This window comes from Epinephelus fuscoguttatus, linkage group LG24 (assembly GCF_011397635.1).
Source record: "Epinephelus fuscoguttatus linkage group LG24, E.fuscoguttatus.final_Chr_v1".
Lineage (NCBI taxonomy): Eukaryota > Metazoa > Chordata > Actinopteri > Perciformes > Serranidae > Epinephelus > Epinephelus fuscoguttatus.
The window spans coordinates 11,881,749-11,896,931 of NC_064775.1; the positions used below are offsets into that span (position 1 = coordinate 11,881,749).

General features: G+C 42.0%; 1 protein-coding gene across 1 annotated transcript in view; it reads right to left on the bottom strand.

Annotated features, from left to right (window-relative positions):
• Positions 1-11,959, bottom strand: part of LOC125884676 (transmembrane protein 163-like) — a 29,327-nt gene extending 17,368 nt beyond the window's left edge. Inside the window, exons 1-4 of the mRNA XM_049569765.1 lie at positions 11,629-11,959; positions 9,087-9,206; positions 290-333; positions 98-189 (exon numbers count right to left, since the gene is read on the bottom strand). Of these exons, the coding sequence (XP_049425722.1) occupies positions 98-189; positions 290-333; positions 9,087-9,206; positions 11,629-11,827 (455 nt within the window). The 5' untranslated portion in view covers positions 11,828-11,959. The remainder of the gene's footprint in view (positions 1-97; positions 190-289; positions 334-9,086; positions 9,207-11,628) is intronic.
• Between the last annotated feature and the right edge of the window lie 3,224 nt (positions 11,960-15,183).

The window sequence follows — 15,183 nt, forward strand, 5'->3', positions numbered from 1 at the left end:
ATCTGCATGAGCCTATACATTGCTTTTAGAGAAATTCCTCCAAGTGTATCATTAAACCAGGTCATATATGATCTGGGTAAGCAGTAACTGTACTTACATGTATTCGCGATGTGCTGAGTGGACGGCTGCAGCGTTGCTGTACCGCCAAAGTACAATAATAGAGGACAACACATCCAGCGTGGCGTCAAACTGCAGAGTGAAAGCAAAGAACATTTTACATTCTCTCCACTACAACATACAGCTTTAGCCATCATAGCTTTAGTGAAGGGAGGTTTTACGATCGACTTACAGCAAATCCAAAAGCTGAAGCACTGTGGCGCATGATGGAAACAGCTAGAAAGAAAATAGAGAGAGAGAGGGACAATGAACAACAAATAACACTAATACAATGTGCTTGTTGCATAGTTGATATTCATTCAAAACATATTCTTAGAAGAAAAAAATCATTTAATGGGGAAAATACACACATCTTCCATCCATCAATCGCCACTTCTTCCTTTACAAAGTCATTGATTATTCCACATATTGTGTTTAATAAATCTTTTGTCCAAGTTTCCTCCTGTAATGCTGCTGGCTTTACTATTGAACTCATTCTTTATCTCTTTATGTTACTGTAGCCTGCTGACAGGAGACATGTTATATCCTTACATGCATAAAAACACAAGACGAAAGTATTTTTTTGGAGCGATACTGACAGCAGAAAGCCCTTGTTCACTGCAGTTCAGGACATTATTAAACTGCAGACGGATCATTATCAAATAAGTCCAGAGGTGCATTTTTGCGAGGACTTGTGTTCCTAGTTTTTATTAATTTGTGCAGCAAACCTGCCAGACAGGCCAGATTAGATGCTTTCTGTTGGCTGAAGTGATTTAGTTATCAGCATATTACGTGCCTGTTTTGGCCCAATTATAATGAGCTGAAGCTGTGTTGAAAACAAACCCTGAGACTGAACTGCTGTGTGTGATCATCTGCACACACACACCTGCAAATGGCAGGGAAAGAGGAGAGGAGGAAGGAGAGAGAAAAGGGAGAAAGATGCGGATAGATAGAGGGGAGGAATCCTCTCCTCTCCACCCAGGTTTATTTTTAGCGACACTCACTGGGGGCCAGAAACTCGCCTCAGCGCTGCATACAGAAAGACAGCATTGTGTGGTATGTCTTTTTCTGTGCTTCTCCTTTAGCCACTCATTTTCTTTCTGCTGCAATGATAGCAAAATCATGTTTTCTTCCATCTCCTTCCCTCCTTTCCCCTTTTTCCGTCCCCCTCCAGTCACTGAAGATCCCCCTTTTTCTTCATCATCCTTCATCCTTTTCTTGTTTCATCTACATTCAATTGCTCTCTCTGGGCTGAAGGTGCAATCTTCTTCTTCCCCAGACCAAAATGAAAGCAGAAATGAATGCTGCCTTCACTTGCGTTTGCAAAAACATGAACAACCCCTGAATACAAATGAGTAGGTGGGACTTTTTATGACACCAGAGATCTGCAGAGATACAGCACGGAAGCAGTGACAAGTGATTGTTAAAAATGATCTATACGACAACTTCTGGTCCATTTAGCAAAAAGCCACATACACAGTCTGACACATACGTCACTCTAGCCTTGACACGCGAAGTAGCTCTTTGCTGTTGACTTTGAAAATGAGATAAAACCAGAATAAAACAGTTTTGTGACATAGATTATTTCTAACCAAAAGAATCAGAACACATACTATGTCATATTAATGAGGAAAAAATCTTTGAAACAGAAGTTTTAAGGGCAACAGTTGGTGCCATCTTGTAGTTGAATGCTGCACTTCCTCATCTCTCAAATTATCTAGTTCAACTTTAACTTTACTTCTAAAGGTCAGTGCACAAATTAAACACACCTTAAACTCTTCCAGGTTCCATTTAAACAAGGCTAGACTGGCGGAAACACAATGCAGCCATGCACACACAGGTACAAATGACTTTTCGATACAGTCACAAGCCACACAACACATTTTTAAATGCGTCATAAAACACAAAATAACACTTCAGGCTCTTAACATCAATACCTGCATCAGCTGTAGCCAGTAGGCCCAGTATATAACATCTACTTGCACAAGAAAACCATCACTGTCAATGGAGTGGCACCACTGACAAGAGAACACACTGTGCTGAACTCAAGACTAGGTCAAACTTCTCCAACAGTCAACATGGCACACACATCAATGATTGACACAACACACACTGTCCAAACAATACTACTCATGTCCTTAATTGACAGCTAATAGTCAGTATAACGACATGCGTACTCACCAGCCACAGAAGAACACTCATTTTTAACAGCTTAAATAGCATCTTGATATCACCTCAATGACACAAGTGCAGTTTCAAAATGGCGCCTGGCCAGGCGAAGCTCATCAACGAATATCGTCACTTACTTCATAAAGTCAGGCATTTTTGGCGTAACAGTCGACTTACACCTTCGTTAGTTTTAACGAAGCAATAACTCGGTCTGTAACATCTCACAAAGTCACCGCACAAACATAATACTATTTATTTTACTCTTGGCTAGCGCAGTTTAGCTAACTGTTAGCGAGCTCACCCAACCGTCGCCGGTGCAACCAAACTTGTCTCTCTGACGCACGCGCTCCCAGTAGCCAATCAAACGAGGAGTTCAACTGGCGGCGCTTTTGCTTTTGCACATAATTACTAAAGTTATTTATATTTAATTATAAATTCATCTTCTTGTATTCACGTTCATACAAACATTTGATTTAAAAAAATAATTCGATAAAAATAAAGGAAATGTTTAGGGGCGCTTAGCGGATGCTCAAGCCTTTTCGGGGGAGCTCGAGCGCCCCCTGCTGCTGCTTTTGTGTTATGAAAACATTTCTAAGATGATATATATATGTGTGTATACACACACACACACACACACACACACACACACACACACACATATATATATATGTATATATATATATATACATATATATATATATATATATACATATATATTGGTTAGAGAGGACTGCAAAACCTCGTGGATTCCAGATTTGAATCATCATCACATATAAATCATAGCCTACGGTGTATACTGTATGATGCATATGAAATGAAAACTTCACACGATATTCATGGCATGGTTGATCTCTTATTCAAACACCCAGGCTGGAGATATTCTCATCAAAACATGTCAAACCCTGTGTGCCTCAGCTCTCAGTACAGATGTATGATACAGCAAATAAAACCTGACAGCTGTTCAAATGAAGGTAAATAGAGAGGGAGGGACTGTGTAGACACCCAAGTGACACATATCTGCCAGAGTTGACTTAACAAGGAAAATGTAGCAGGAGCATGAGGCTGTCTTGTTTTGATTACATGTGAAGCACTTTGACACATCAGCTGAGCCTGTACTGTATGTATGAGCACAAAAACATGCAGCAGGGCTTATAAATAAAACTTCACAAAGAGCCTCAGAAAGAGAAAAGAATGAAAGGGGAGCTCACGCACATTCAGTTTGACTGAAATACAAAACCATCTACTATATCATCAAGGGGGCAGATTCGTACCCGCAGGCTAAACTTTTGCTTTCATGCAATTTTATAGAATTTTCATTTGGGATGGAAGCCCCACAGATGTGCCAGTAACATCATGAGTTGCTGGTCCAAATCCAGAAATGTATGCTCCTCCTCCCTCATGCCCTCTTTCCTTCTTTTCCTCCTCCTAGCTCCTTCATTAGGAGCAGAAAGCAGAAATTGTGTTTAAATGAATCTGCTGCGGCTCTGCAGTCGTCAAAGCTGAGCCCAGCGATGGCTAATTGGCTCCCAAGAAAGCTGGGTGGGTGTCAGCAGGGACGGTGCTCCAGCATCACATCAGGCTATCACACACACACACACACACACACACACACACACACACAGGCGCACACGCATATATGAGGTCTCTCGTCTTCCTGTCTCCCCGCTCCTCACTGCTTGTCACATCTGACAAGAGAAGCAGGAGAACAGAAGATAAAACACCATCCGAGCTCTGACGCTTTATTGGCTGTTTCTGGAGCTGCATTATGCATATCAGTGAAATGCTTTGCTGTCAAGGTTGTTTTTACAGTTGGTGGACTGATGGTGTTTGTCTCACTGTGTTGTTGTAGCACACGACTCGTTATTAAAGCAGCAGCGAGTGGCTCGATTACATTCTTGTTCCTTCATTCAGCTCAGCTCTACTCTGCTCGAGTCATTGTAGGAAGGATTGCTTGGAAGGACAACGAGCTGGAGGTGAAATTCAGGGTTGCATAAAGAAAAAACTGACAACAAATCTGCTTCAGTTTGATCCAAACAGGACAGTTCAGACTGAATCTGTCCAGTCAGTCTAAGGACAAAAATGAGACTGTGGTTACACACCTGATGATAAGAGGGTGGTATCGATCTTCTCATCTAACCCTCTGCTACAAATCAAATGAGCGTGTTTGCCAAAAGGTAAAACTTTTTCCTTAACTAAAGAGCAAGTTCAGTTGGGAGTCTCTACCAATATAAACTGCTGCTGAAAGCCAGGTATGCTGGTCCCAGTCAATTGGAGTCATGCATGTTGTTTTCCCCACTGCAATGTCTACACAATAAACCCAAAGCTGCACCTGTCTGCCCCAACTAAAATTCACACACACTTTCGGACATGTCGAAGTCTTTGCCATGTTTGAGTACTGCTAATGTTTTACAGGGTATCATTCTGTCATCGTGTAGAGCTGACAGGGAACAGCAGCAGGTGGTGGTGACTGGACCGGCTCTGCAGCAACCAAACAGTCAACTATAAGGCTCAAATCCCAATCGAGTTTTTCTTGGCTCTTTTAAAGGTTAAAAAAATCTGCTTACCAGTGCCTCTGAAGATCACTAATTAACGTCTTATTTTGTTTGATCAATCCATACAAAAAAGAAGCATTAAACGAGCTATGTGCTGTAACTGTTTCTTTGGCAAACTCATTACACCCCTGCTGGTTGCCAGGAAATAGGCAGAGCATGTAACTCCTGTAAATCATAAGTCGTTAGCTACATATTTACACTGAACAAAAATATAAATGCAACACTTTTGTTTTTGCTCCCATTTTTCATGAGCTGAACTCAAAGATCTAAAACATTTTCTATATACACAAAAGACCATTTCCCCTCAAATATTGTTCACAAATCTGTCTAAATCTGTGTTAGTGAGCACTTCTCCTTTGCCGAGATAATCCATCCCACCTCACAGGTGTGGCATATCAAGATGCTGATTAGACAGCCTGATTATTGCACAGGTGTGCCTTAGGCTGGCCACAGTAAAGGGCCACTCTGAAATGTGCAGTTTTGCTTTATTGGGGGGGGCTGGGGGGGTCAGAAAACCAGTCAGTATCTGGTGTGACCAGCATTTGCCTTACGCAGTGCAACATATCTCCTTCGCATAGAGTTCATCAGGTTGTTGATTGTGGCCTGTGGAATGTTGGTCCACTCCTCTTCAATGGCTGTGCGAAGTTGCTGGATATTGGCAGGAACTGGAACACGCTGTCGTATACGCCGATCCAGAGCATCCCAAACATGCTCAATGGGTGACATGTCCGGTGAGTATGCTGGCCATGCAAGAGCTGGGATGTTTTCAGCTTCCAGGAATTGTGTACAGATCCTTGCAGCATGGGGCCGTGCATTATCATGCTGCAACATGAGGTGATGGTCGTGGATGAATGGCACAACAATGGGCCTCAGGATCTCGTCACGGTATCTCTGTGCATTCAAAATGCCATCAATAAAATGCACCTGTGTTCGTTGTCCATAACATGCGCCTGCCCATACCATAACCCCACCCCCACCATGGGCCACTCGATCCACAAAGTTGACATCAGCAAACCGCTCGCCCACACAACGCCACACACGCTGTCTGCCATCTGCCCTGAACAGTGAAAACTGGGATTCATCCGTGAAGAGAACACCTTTCCAATGTGCCAGACGCCATCGAATGTGAGCATTTGCCCACTCAAGTCGGTTACGATGACGAACTGCAGTCAGGTTGAGACCCCGATGAGGACGACGAGCATGCAGATGAGCTTCCCTGAGACGGTTTCTGACAGTTTGTGCAGAAATTCTTTGGTTATGCAAACCGATTGATGCAGCAGCTGTCCGGGTGGCTGGTCTCAGACGATCCTGGAGGTGAACATGCTGGATGTGGAGGTCCTGGGCTGGTGTGGTTACACGTGGTCTGTGGTTGTGATGCCGGTTGGATGTACTGCCAAATTGTCTGAAACACCTTTGGAGACAGCTTATGGTAGAGAAATGAACATCTGTGCCATTGTGCTGTGTGATAAAACTGAACATTTTAGAGTGGCCTTTTATTGTAGCCAGCCTAAGGCACACCTGTGCAATAATCATGCTGTCTAATCAGCATCTTGATATGCCACACCTGTGAGGTGGGATGGATTATCTCAGCAAAGGAGAAGTGCTCACTAACACAGATTTAGACAGATTTGTGAACAATATTTGAGGGGAAATGGTCTTTTGTGTGTATAGAAAATGTTTTAGATCTTTGAGTTCAGCTCATGAAAAATGGGAGCAAAAACAAAAGTGTTGCATTTATATTTTTGTTTGTGTAGCATGAGAGTGGTATCAGTAATCTCATCTAAGCAAATGAGTGCATTTCTCAAAATGTTAAATTATTCCTTTCATAAGAAAAATGAACAGTGATAATCACAGTTTTATAAAACTTCCTGCTTTGTGGTGAAAATGTGTAATTTTCAGCTTGTTCTATCTAATATCTAAATGATGCTATAGAGGCACTAAACATGGGGCAATACTTACACTTCATATTCTCTAATTCTCAAGACCATTATCTCTTTATAATTTAGGTTATTATTGATTATTAGGTATATAGTCCATTAGTTTTAAGGGAGTTAGTTTTATCTGCATGGCTCATTTTATGATGTCACCATTATGCAGGAAGCTCCTGATAGTAACAGACATGCCAACGTGTTGTCCAAGCACAGAGCTACTTTAACAAGCATAAAGGAGGACAGAGTGTGGTGCTAACAGCTGGTTAATAACAGGACTCTTAACATACGGTCTTTGCTTATTAAAACTGTTCTTATTTACAACAGGGAGGATATGTTTTACTTTCAGTACACATTGGCTTGTTTCCAAAGAGCTAATGACAGTTAAACCTCCTGTGATCATGTAACTGGTGCACTTGTTTGCTCATAAAATTTCATTTTCACTACAGTGTCAAATAGGACGTTTGTTGCAGGTGAGACCTATTTACATATTATCCTATTCTGAAATGATATGATATGGTATGGTATTAATATATAAATCTATTATAAATCAGTAATATAATTTGCAGCTTTTCTGACACAATAAAAGCAGACTACAGGCAACATTTTTTCACCACAACACAAAGCATCTACAACTGAGCTAAGTGGGACTGGACTCTCCAGTTTGCATTGAATGGACCTCTTAGAGAGGAATGTATTTAACATATAGTATAAGTAACTTAACACACACATACACAAAAGAGAAGGAAGTTGTAAGACAGGCCTGTCCAGTCCTGCCTCTCTGCCGGTGTTTCCTTATCAGAACAGGAAGTGGGCAAAATGTTTGAAACAACACGGACTGAGCTCAGGAAGAGGCTCTGATTTTCCAAAACAAAACGTCTCCATCCTTTAACCACTTCACTCCAACAACGTGCTTGGTTGCTTCACTAATTCTGACACAAGTGGTCAACTTATGACAAAAAATCTAATTCTGACTACTAATTTTATCCTCAAACAAGAATCCAATTAACTGCTGAACCACTTTTCATCACACAGGTCTGCTTTACTCTGGAAATAACACAATTATGTCTTTGTAATGATGCTGGCTCAGCGTGACTGGAAGTCAGATCACTATTTACTGGAGTCACTGCTGTTCCATCCACCTCATTCATCTCTTCCGCTGCTCATTTCTGCAGCTCATTTGCAAGCAGTGCCATGTTTCATTTATGAGAAAGAGCGGGCATGATGTGGCATGTGAGCGGCACCACTGCACAACGGCACAGATGTGATCAAAATGCCTGATGAGGTCCAGTTTGCACATGTGGAAAGTCTTTCTCAGCAGGCTCAATGGACATTTCATCTCAAAAGCATTTGAAAACACAGTCACGGAGAAGAAGAGCAGCATGCTATCTTTCTTTAGCATTACAGGAAACCCATATCTCTGCACATCTGCAAACCAATGCTGAGGTGATTGGCTACACTGCAGCAGAGCTTGTCCTCTTTACGTATGCATCTGTCAAGCACTAATCTGCATTTACTGCAGGGAAGGAAGAAGCATCACTTGAATATAGACAAGAGTAACTGTGATATTCTGATAATCAAAAATCATCTCGAGCACCACTTGTCAGATTTTACGTCATGTTTGTAATGATGTGGGACACACATTCATCTCTAGATGTCTTCAAGTCTGTCAGATGTTTCAGGAATCTGCTGGATTCTCTAACACTGGCCTTCAAATTCAATCTAACAAATTGAAAAGCATGATGAAATATAACCTGAATTACACCTACAGAGTGAATCACTTCTATCCTAAATTAGATTCAAAGTGGGAACCTTTGACATCTGAGAGACAGTCAGAATTCTTCCCTTTCTCTTGTCAATGTCAAAACCCAGAATGATTCATCCGAACGCTTAAGACCGAGATACTCAAACTTGTTCTGCCTCCGAAAGGAATGAAACTTCAAAACAACAGCAGAAGTGAAGGTCGAGCTCACTCTTGACAGCACAAACGTTCCATGTTGCTTTCTTAACTGAGGGAAATTGTCATTTAACGTGGAAGCGGTGGGAGGCAAAAGGTTTAGGAGAGAATGAAGCAGGATCTCGGCATGACGTGTGGACCGCCAAAGCAGCGTGTTCACATCAGTTTCTTGTTCTTCATGTTGTCTTTGTTTGAAGTACTGTTGTTTAATCAGGCTGTTGGGCGTCACATTGATCAGCAGGGTGTCACAGTAATTAACAAACCCGTCGTTCAACTGAAGAACCGAACAGCAGGCATCAATATTTCTTTGTATTCTATTTGTGTCTATGATCAGAACTGTAAAAAACATCACTTCCTGTGAGCCAGAGGAGGAGTGTTACTCACTGAAAGCAGCGATGGCCAGGATGATGGTGATCGCTATGGACACCCAAGACACCCACAGAGCTTTCTTGCGGTAACTTTGTGCTTCATGAGGCTTCAGACGCATGCTGCTCTCCAGAAGGCCTGTAGACGACACACAGGGCAAAGTGACCCACAGCATCCAGACAAATATGACTCAGAAAAGGCAGGGTAGGAAAACAGAGGGGGTGGTTTAACTCAGCTTTACTGCTTTAAAGTTCAGTTTCCACATTTGGAAAATCTGCATATGTATTATTGTAACACCAAACTAACAAGCATTAAACTGACTGATAATATGCAATGTGACTTGTATATTGGACAGATTAAAATTCTATGCTACAGGAAAAGTTACGGGGTCACAAAAGTGACTGCAATTTAAATACTAAACAGAACATAAATGTCTGTACCAAATGTCATGGTAATCTGTTCAACAGCTGTCAAGGCATTTCACCGATAATCTCAAACACCATGGTGACACTGGAGGAAGTCACTGTGTAGACCATGAATGTCTACACACTTTCAGGGCAATCCATCCATATGTTGATTGGGTATATAGGTACAAAGTGGTCAACTCAAATATATGATGATGGTGCTTGTTGCTGATTCTCAATATACAACAGTAGACTGAGGAAAACTGCACAGTAACCCAAAAGTAACTGATAGTAATGGCACTGCATTACTGATTTGAATGGATCCTATTTCAGTGAACTTAATCCACAAAATGTAATGAGAAAAAATGTTTTCTGTAAAACACTTCCTGTGAGCCATAATGTAATAAATTACATTATAAGACTGTCACTGACGTGAAAACCATGTGAGAAGCTTAGGGGGCAAATGTGTCTTTTCTCTCTGAGCTGCTAAAAATAGCCAAATAGACAACTAAATGTGACCCCAACTAAACAGTCTTTTTTGTGAGTTGTCATAAGCTTAAAAGGTCCCTAGTTTGATATTTAAAGAGTAACTTCACACTAAATTCACTTTTTGAGTCTGATCCTGTTTAGTATTCTTCCAAACATTTTCCTTTACCAGGGAAACTCAAGTTTTCTATCCTCTAGACCAGTGGTTCTCAACCAGGGGTTCAGGAGCCCCCAAGGATCACTGAGGTGGTTCCAGGGGATTCCCGGAAAATGGGGAACAGTTAATTTTCACTATCTAAAGGTCTTGTATGTAAGATTTTGTGGCATCTAGCAGTGAGGTTACTGAACTAAAACTTGTCACGTGTGCTGAGTGTAATAATGCGAAAGCTCCTTTCTAGAGCCAATATTTGGTTTGTCCATTTATGGCTACTGTAGAACAATATGGCAAACTTCACGAAGGAAGACCTGCTCCGTATGTAGATGTAAACAGCTCATTCTAAGGTGACAGAAACACAATGATTCATAGTTTGAGGTAATTATAAACTAATGAAAACATAGTTATGAATATAACATACCATTTATGTCAATATGCCACTGAATCTTACACACCAGACCTTTAACTCACCAGGGAACAGAGCCCAATGTGAGTAAAAGTCATTAAGAGTGACTATTCTGATCATAGGTTTCACAACTCCCACTGTTACCTCCTCAGAACTACTGATGTTATCATAACTAACCAAAATCTTTTCAGATGGAGGTCCCTGAAGTGAAATTTTATCTAATTTAGGGTTCCTTGACACAAAAAGAGGTTGAGAACCACTGCTTAAGACTCTGAAACCATTTGTGTAAAATCTATGAAGTCCCTTTAGTTAATCTGGATCCTCCACATCTTCCAGGCAGCTATATTCTGCTTTTTTCACTTTGGTATGACAATAAACTTGCAGAGGCTTGAAATATGCCTGAGTTATCCACTCAAATTAATTGTTTGCTTTTGGGTTAGTCAGAGTTACAGGATTGTTATGTAGTAATATTGTAAGGACAGACTGTTCTGAGAAGTCTGAAACATTCCGAACCAATCTCTTCTTAGCACCCTCATAATAATCTTCTCTTTTCACCTCATCAAAACTTATCAAAGAGACCTCTATTTCAAGATATGGCCCAATACTGTGTTAATATTTAATTTCTAATTACTCAGGCTGGCGCAAAAATACAAAAACGATGTTATCTGTGGCATCTTTAAGATATGGAACACCTGCCAGTTTTTAAATGGCTGTCTGTGGGTTTCACTCTTTCCCAAAGGCAATCCATTAATTTATTCACAAAACCTGTAATCACTGCACAGTATTTAAGGTAACATATGTCCAACAGATTACTCTGTATTCAATTTCTACTCAGCTCTGTAAATAATTCATCACATTGACCATTACATTAAAGTGTCAGTCATTGGTTATAGCCTGCCATCTCTTTCCCCCAGAAATAAAGTCTCATTTGTGCGCAATTTGGAGCGTCTAGAAGCAAATTACATAAAGGAGTACAGGTGTGAGCAGATTCAAAGTGTATTACAGTGTAATATACTTTACATAGGGCAGCTCTCCATGGCATTACGCACAGTGTGCGCCCTGGCCACGGGGCACCCTGTGAATCCTAAACTTTTAACATATTTCACTTACCTCCGTCCTCTATGCTGTCTGTTATCTTCATCTCCTGATCCATCTTCAAACCTTCTCCCTGACTTTCTGTGTTGGGCTGCTGCTGCTGCTGCTGCTGCTGGGAGTCCGCCTGCTCGCACTGCCCGTTCACCACCGTGGGGTCCACTACTACAACCGGGTCCGGGACGGCGGTGGAGTCTGGCGGTGTGGGGTCCGTCATCTTCTCGGCAGGTTGCGGTTCCAGTGTTGCACTCCAAAAATGTCACACCTGGGCGAGAAGTGCAGGCGTTCAACGCTGGGAGACACCCAGAGACAGAGAGGGAGGGAGACTCCTTGCAGGGCTGCAGGTCCAGTTGCGCCAAATTGCACAGTGTGAGGTGAAACAATACCGGAAATTAGGAGGAGTGAACTTCAAAACAAACGCCTACCTGAAACAAAATAAAAAGTATTTATCATTACGATATTGTATTGATACCCAAAATACTGTAATAATTTGGGCGATTTAAATTTCAGGACTGTATATTTGGACACTTTACCTGAGAGTGCCACTTTATGCATAAACTAAACTACATTTCCAACGGATTTGGGTACTTTTTTAATCACTTAATTTATTTAATGTACACAGCTAGGCTACTAGTTACATTTTAGATTGAATTCCTCATTCAAAACACATGATAAATGACAATATCACGCATTATTGGAGATAATAATGTGGTTAAAATAGGCTCTAATGCTGTTTAGTAGCCTAAATGCCTGACTGCAGACCTTACACTTCTCGCTTAATTTTATATTGTTTTAATGGTACTTTTACTTGGTTGAGTAAAAACAGCTGAGTTCTTTATCACTAGCTTATTAAAGCTCAAAGTTGCATGTTTTCCTCCACAGAAATAGGCTGGCTATTTATTTTGAAGGCGGTAACCGGTAGTATGACCGTCTAATGACAAACCTGATGCTCCCAGTCTGGACAAGCAAAAGAAAAAATTATTCACAAGCGGCTCCAATTCGCGACGTCGTGAAATATCCGCACCTGGACTCTAATTAACAGTCCCGGTGGAGCTCACGAGACCTGCGCTCGCGCTGGAGTCGAGCAAAGCTGCTGCTGTGCCGCGCGCTCTGCGCCAAGCGCGCGAGGAAAACATCTGTCCCATGTGGATTGAGCGAGCCGGCGGACGTGCAGACAGACTGGACCCGTTGCTCGGCTGTCTCGTGCGCTGTTTGACAGATAATAATGTGGTAATAAGTTAGACGCAACGGATTGTCCTGGTGAGCGGAAAACCAGCACATGGGGGTATTTCTTACTTTACTTTTCTGTCACCACACCCTCAAATAAAGATGGTCATTTTCATAATTTTGTTCGGTGTCAGAGGGCAACTACAATCAGGTCTCATAAGTCTGAGGTGTGACGACTTTATGTTTAGGCTTTGAATAATTAGGCTATTACATTACACCGGGGGAAAGCAACGGGATTCCGGTAACGGGTTGCTAAGATACAGAGCTACTTGATAAGCAGGCAGACTTATTCTGCTTCCTCTGGGGCACGACCGTGAGCTGATGTGGGGCTTTCATGTATCAACAAATGTCGGTCCACTTTGACTATAAAAAACAATTTCCACATGTAAGGGGGGTTGATTAAAACACGAGGCCTATCACATTCAGTTTTTTGACATTTCATAAACAGACTCCACACTTGAATCAGCATTAACCAGGTTGCATGTTGTTATTCTGGAATTCATACAGCCCAGGCCACACCTAATGAGTGAACCCATGCTTCACGTGAATCTTGTTTTCTTGGACCACTTGGGCCAGAGGGAGTTTTCACTCACTGAGCCTGACTTCTGTTTTTGGTCACTGCCTCCATTTAGTGGTGAAAAGCGAGTAATGCAGGCCAGATGAAATTCTGATAACAAATATAATGAAGCCACATTTCAGTGAATATCAACCTCAGCTGTGATCTGATTCTCTTATTATATTGATCAAATATTAAAAAGGACTACACCCATTTTCAAGATTCATGTTATTCCAAAGGTCTAAGACAGTCCAAAAATATTGGTATAAACATGAACAACTCTCTCCCAAATCCAAAAACTAGAGTACTCACTGGCCACTTTATTAGGTACACCTTGCCAGTACCAGGTTGGACCCCTTTTGCCTTCAGAACTGCCTTAATTCTCGTTGTCATAGATTCAACAAAGTGCTGGAAACATTCCTCAGACATTTTGGTCCATATTGACATGATGACATCCCATAGTTGCTGCAGATTTGTCAGCCCGTACATCTATGATGAGAATCTCCCGTTCCACCACATCCCAAAGGTGCTCTATTGGACTGAGATCTGGTGACTGTGGAGGCCATTGGAGTACAGTGAACTCATTGTCATGTTCAAGATAATCTGAGCTTTGTGACATGGTGCGTTATCCTGCTGGAAGCAGCCATCAGAAGATGGGTACACTGTGGTCATAAAGGGATGGACACGCTCAGCAACAATACTCAGGTAGGCTGTGGTGTTTAAACCATGCTCAGTTGGTACTAAGGGGCCCAGAGTGGCCGATGAGTGTATGTGTCCAATTGCAGGGTGTGCCCCACCTCACGCCCAGTGTCAGCTGAGATAGGCTCCAGCCCTCCCGTGACCCCTAACAGGATAAGCAGTTACAGGATGAATGATGATGATGAGTTCTAAATTTAGGTGGTGTTCCCCTTTAATGTCTCGACAGTCTTGAGACCTTGCTCCATTATATAGACGCTTGGTGGCAAATAATAAGGAGATAATTTACAATCAGCATTCACCAGCTCTGAAAGCAATAGGGTTCGAAATTAAACTTTGATTTCTAAGCGTTATAGTAATAATAATGCAAAGTACAATTGTGACCCCTAGTGGCAGGTGGCAGAACTGGTGGCCTGGTGATGATAACCTCCCCTAAATACAGACAAGACCAAGGAGATGGTTATTGATCATAGGAGGAGGTAAGGGGAGCACATGCTATTACACATAGGTGAGACAGAGGTAGAGAGGGTGAAAACCTTTAAATTTCTCAGCACCCACATCAGCAAGGATCTCACTAGTCTAACAGCACACAACAGATCATCAAAAAATCCCAGCAGTGACTGTACTTCTTAAGAAAGCTGAGGAAATTTGGCATGCCAACCAATATCCTCAGCAACTTTTACAGATGTACAGTCGAGAGTGTCCTCACCAGCTCAACCACAGTCTGGTATGGAAACTGTACTGCTCAGGAAAGGAAGGTCCTCCAGCGTGTGATTGAAACGGCATCTCAGCAGCAGCCTTTCCTTCCATTCAGGACATTTACACCAGCAGGGTCATCAGGAGGGCCCACAACATCATAAAGGACAGTACACACCCCAACCACAGTCTTTTCACACTATGCTACAGGAGTGTGAGATCCGGGCTGACCAACAGCTTCTACCTAGCCTACAGGTCATCAGACTGTTGAATAACAGAATTACAAACAGAAGGACCCTAGTGGAACGGCGAGGTTACAGGGAGTAGAAATAAAGAAGGTGGAGGATTTTAAGCACTTAGGGTCAACAGTCCAGAGCAGCGTGGGAAAGAGGTGAAGA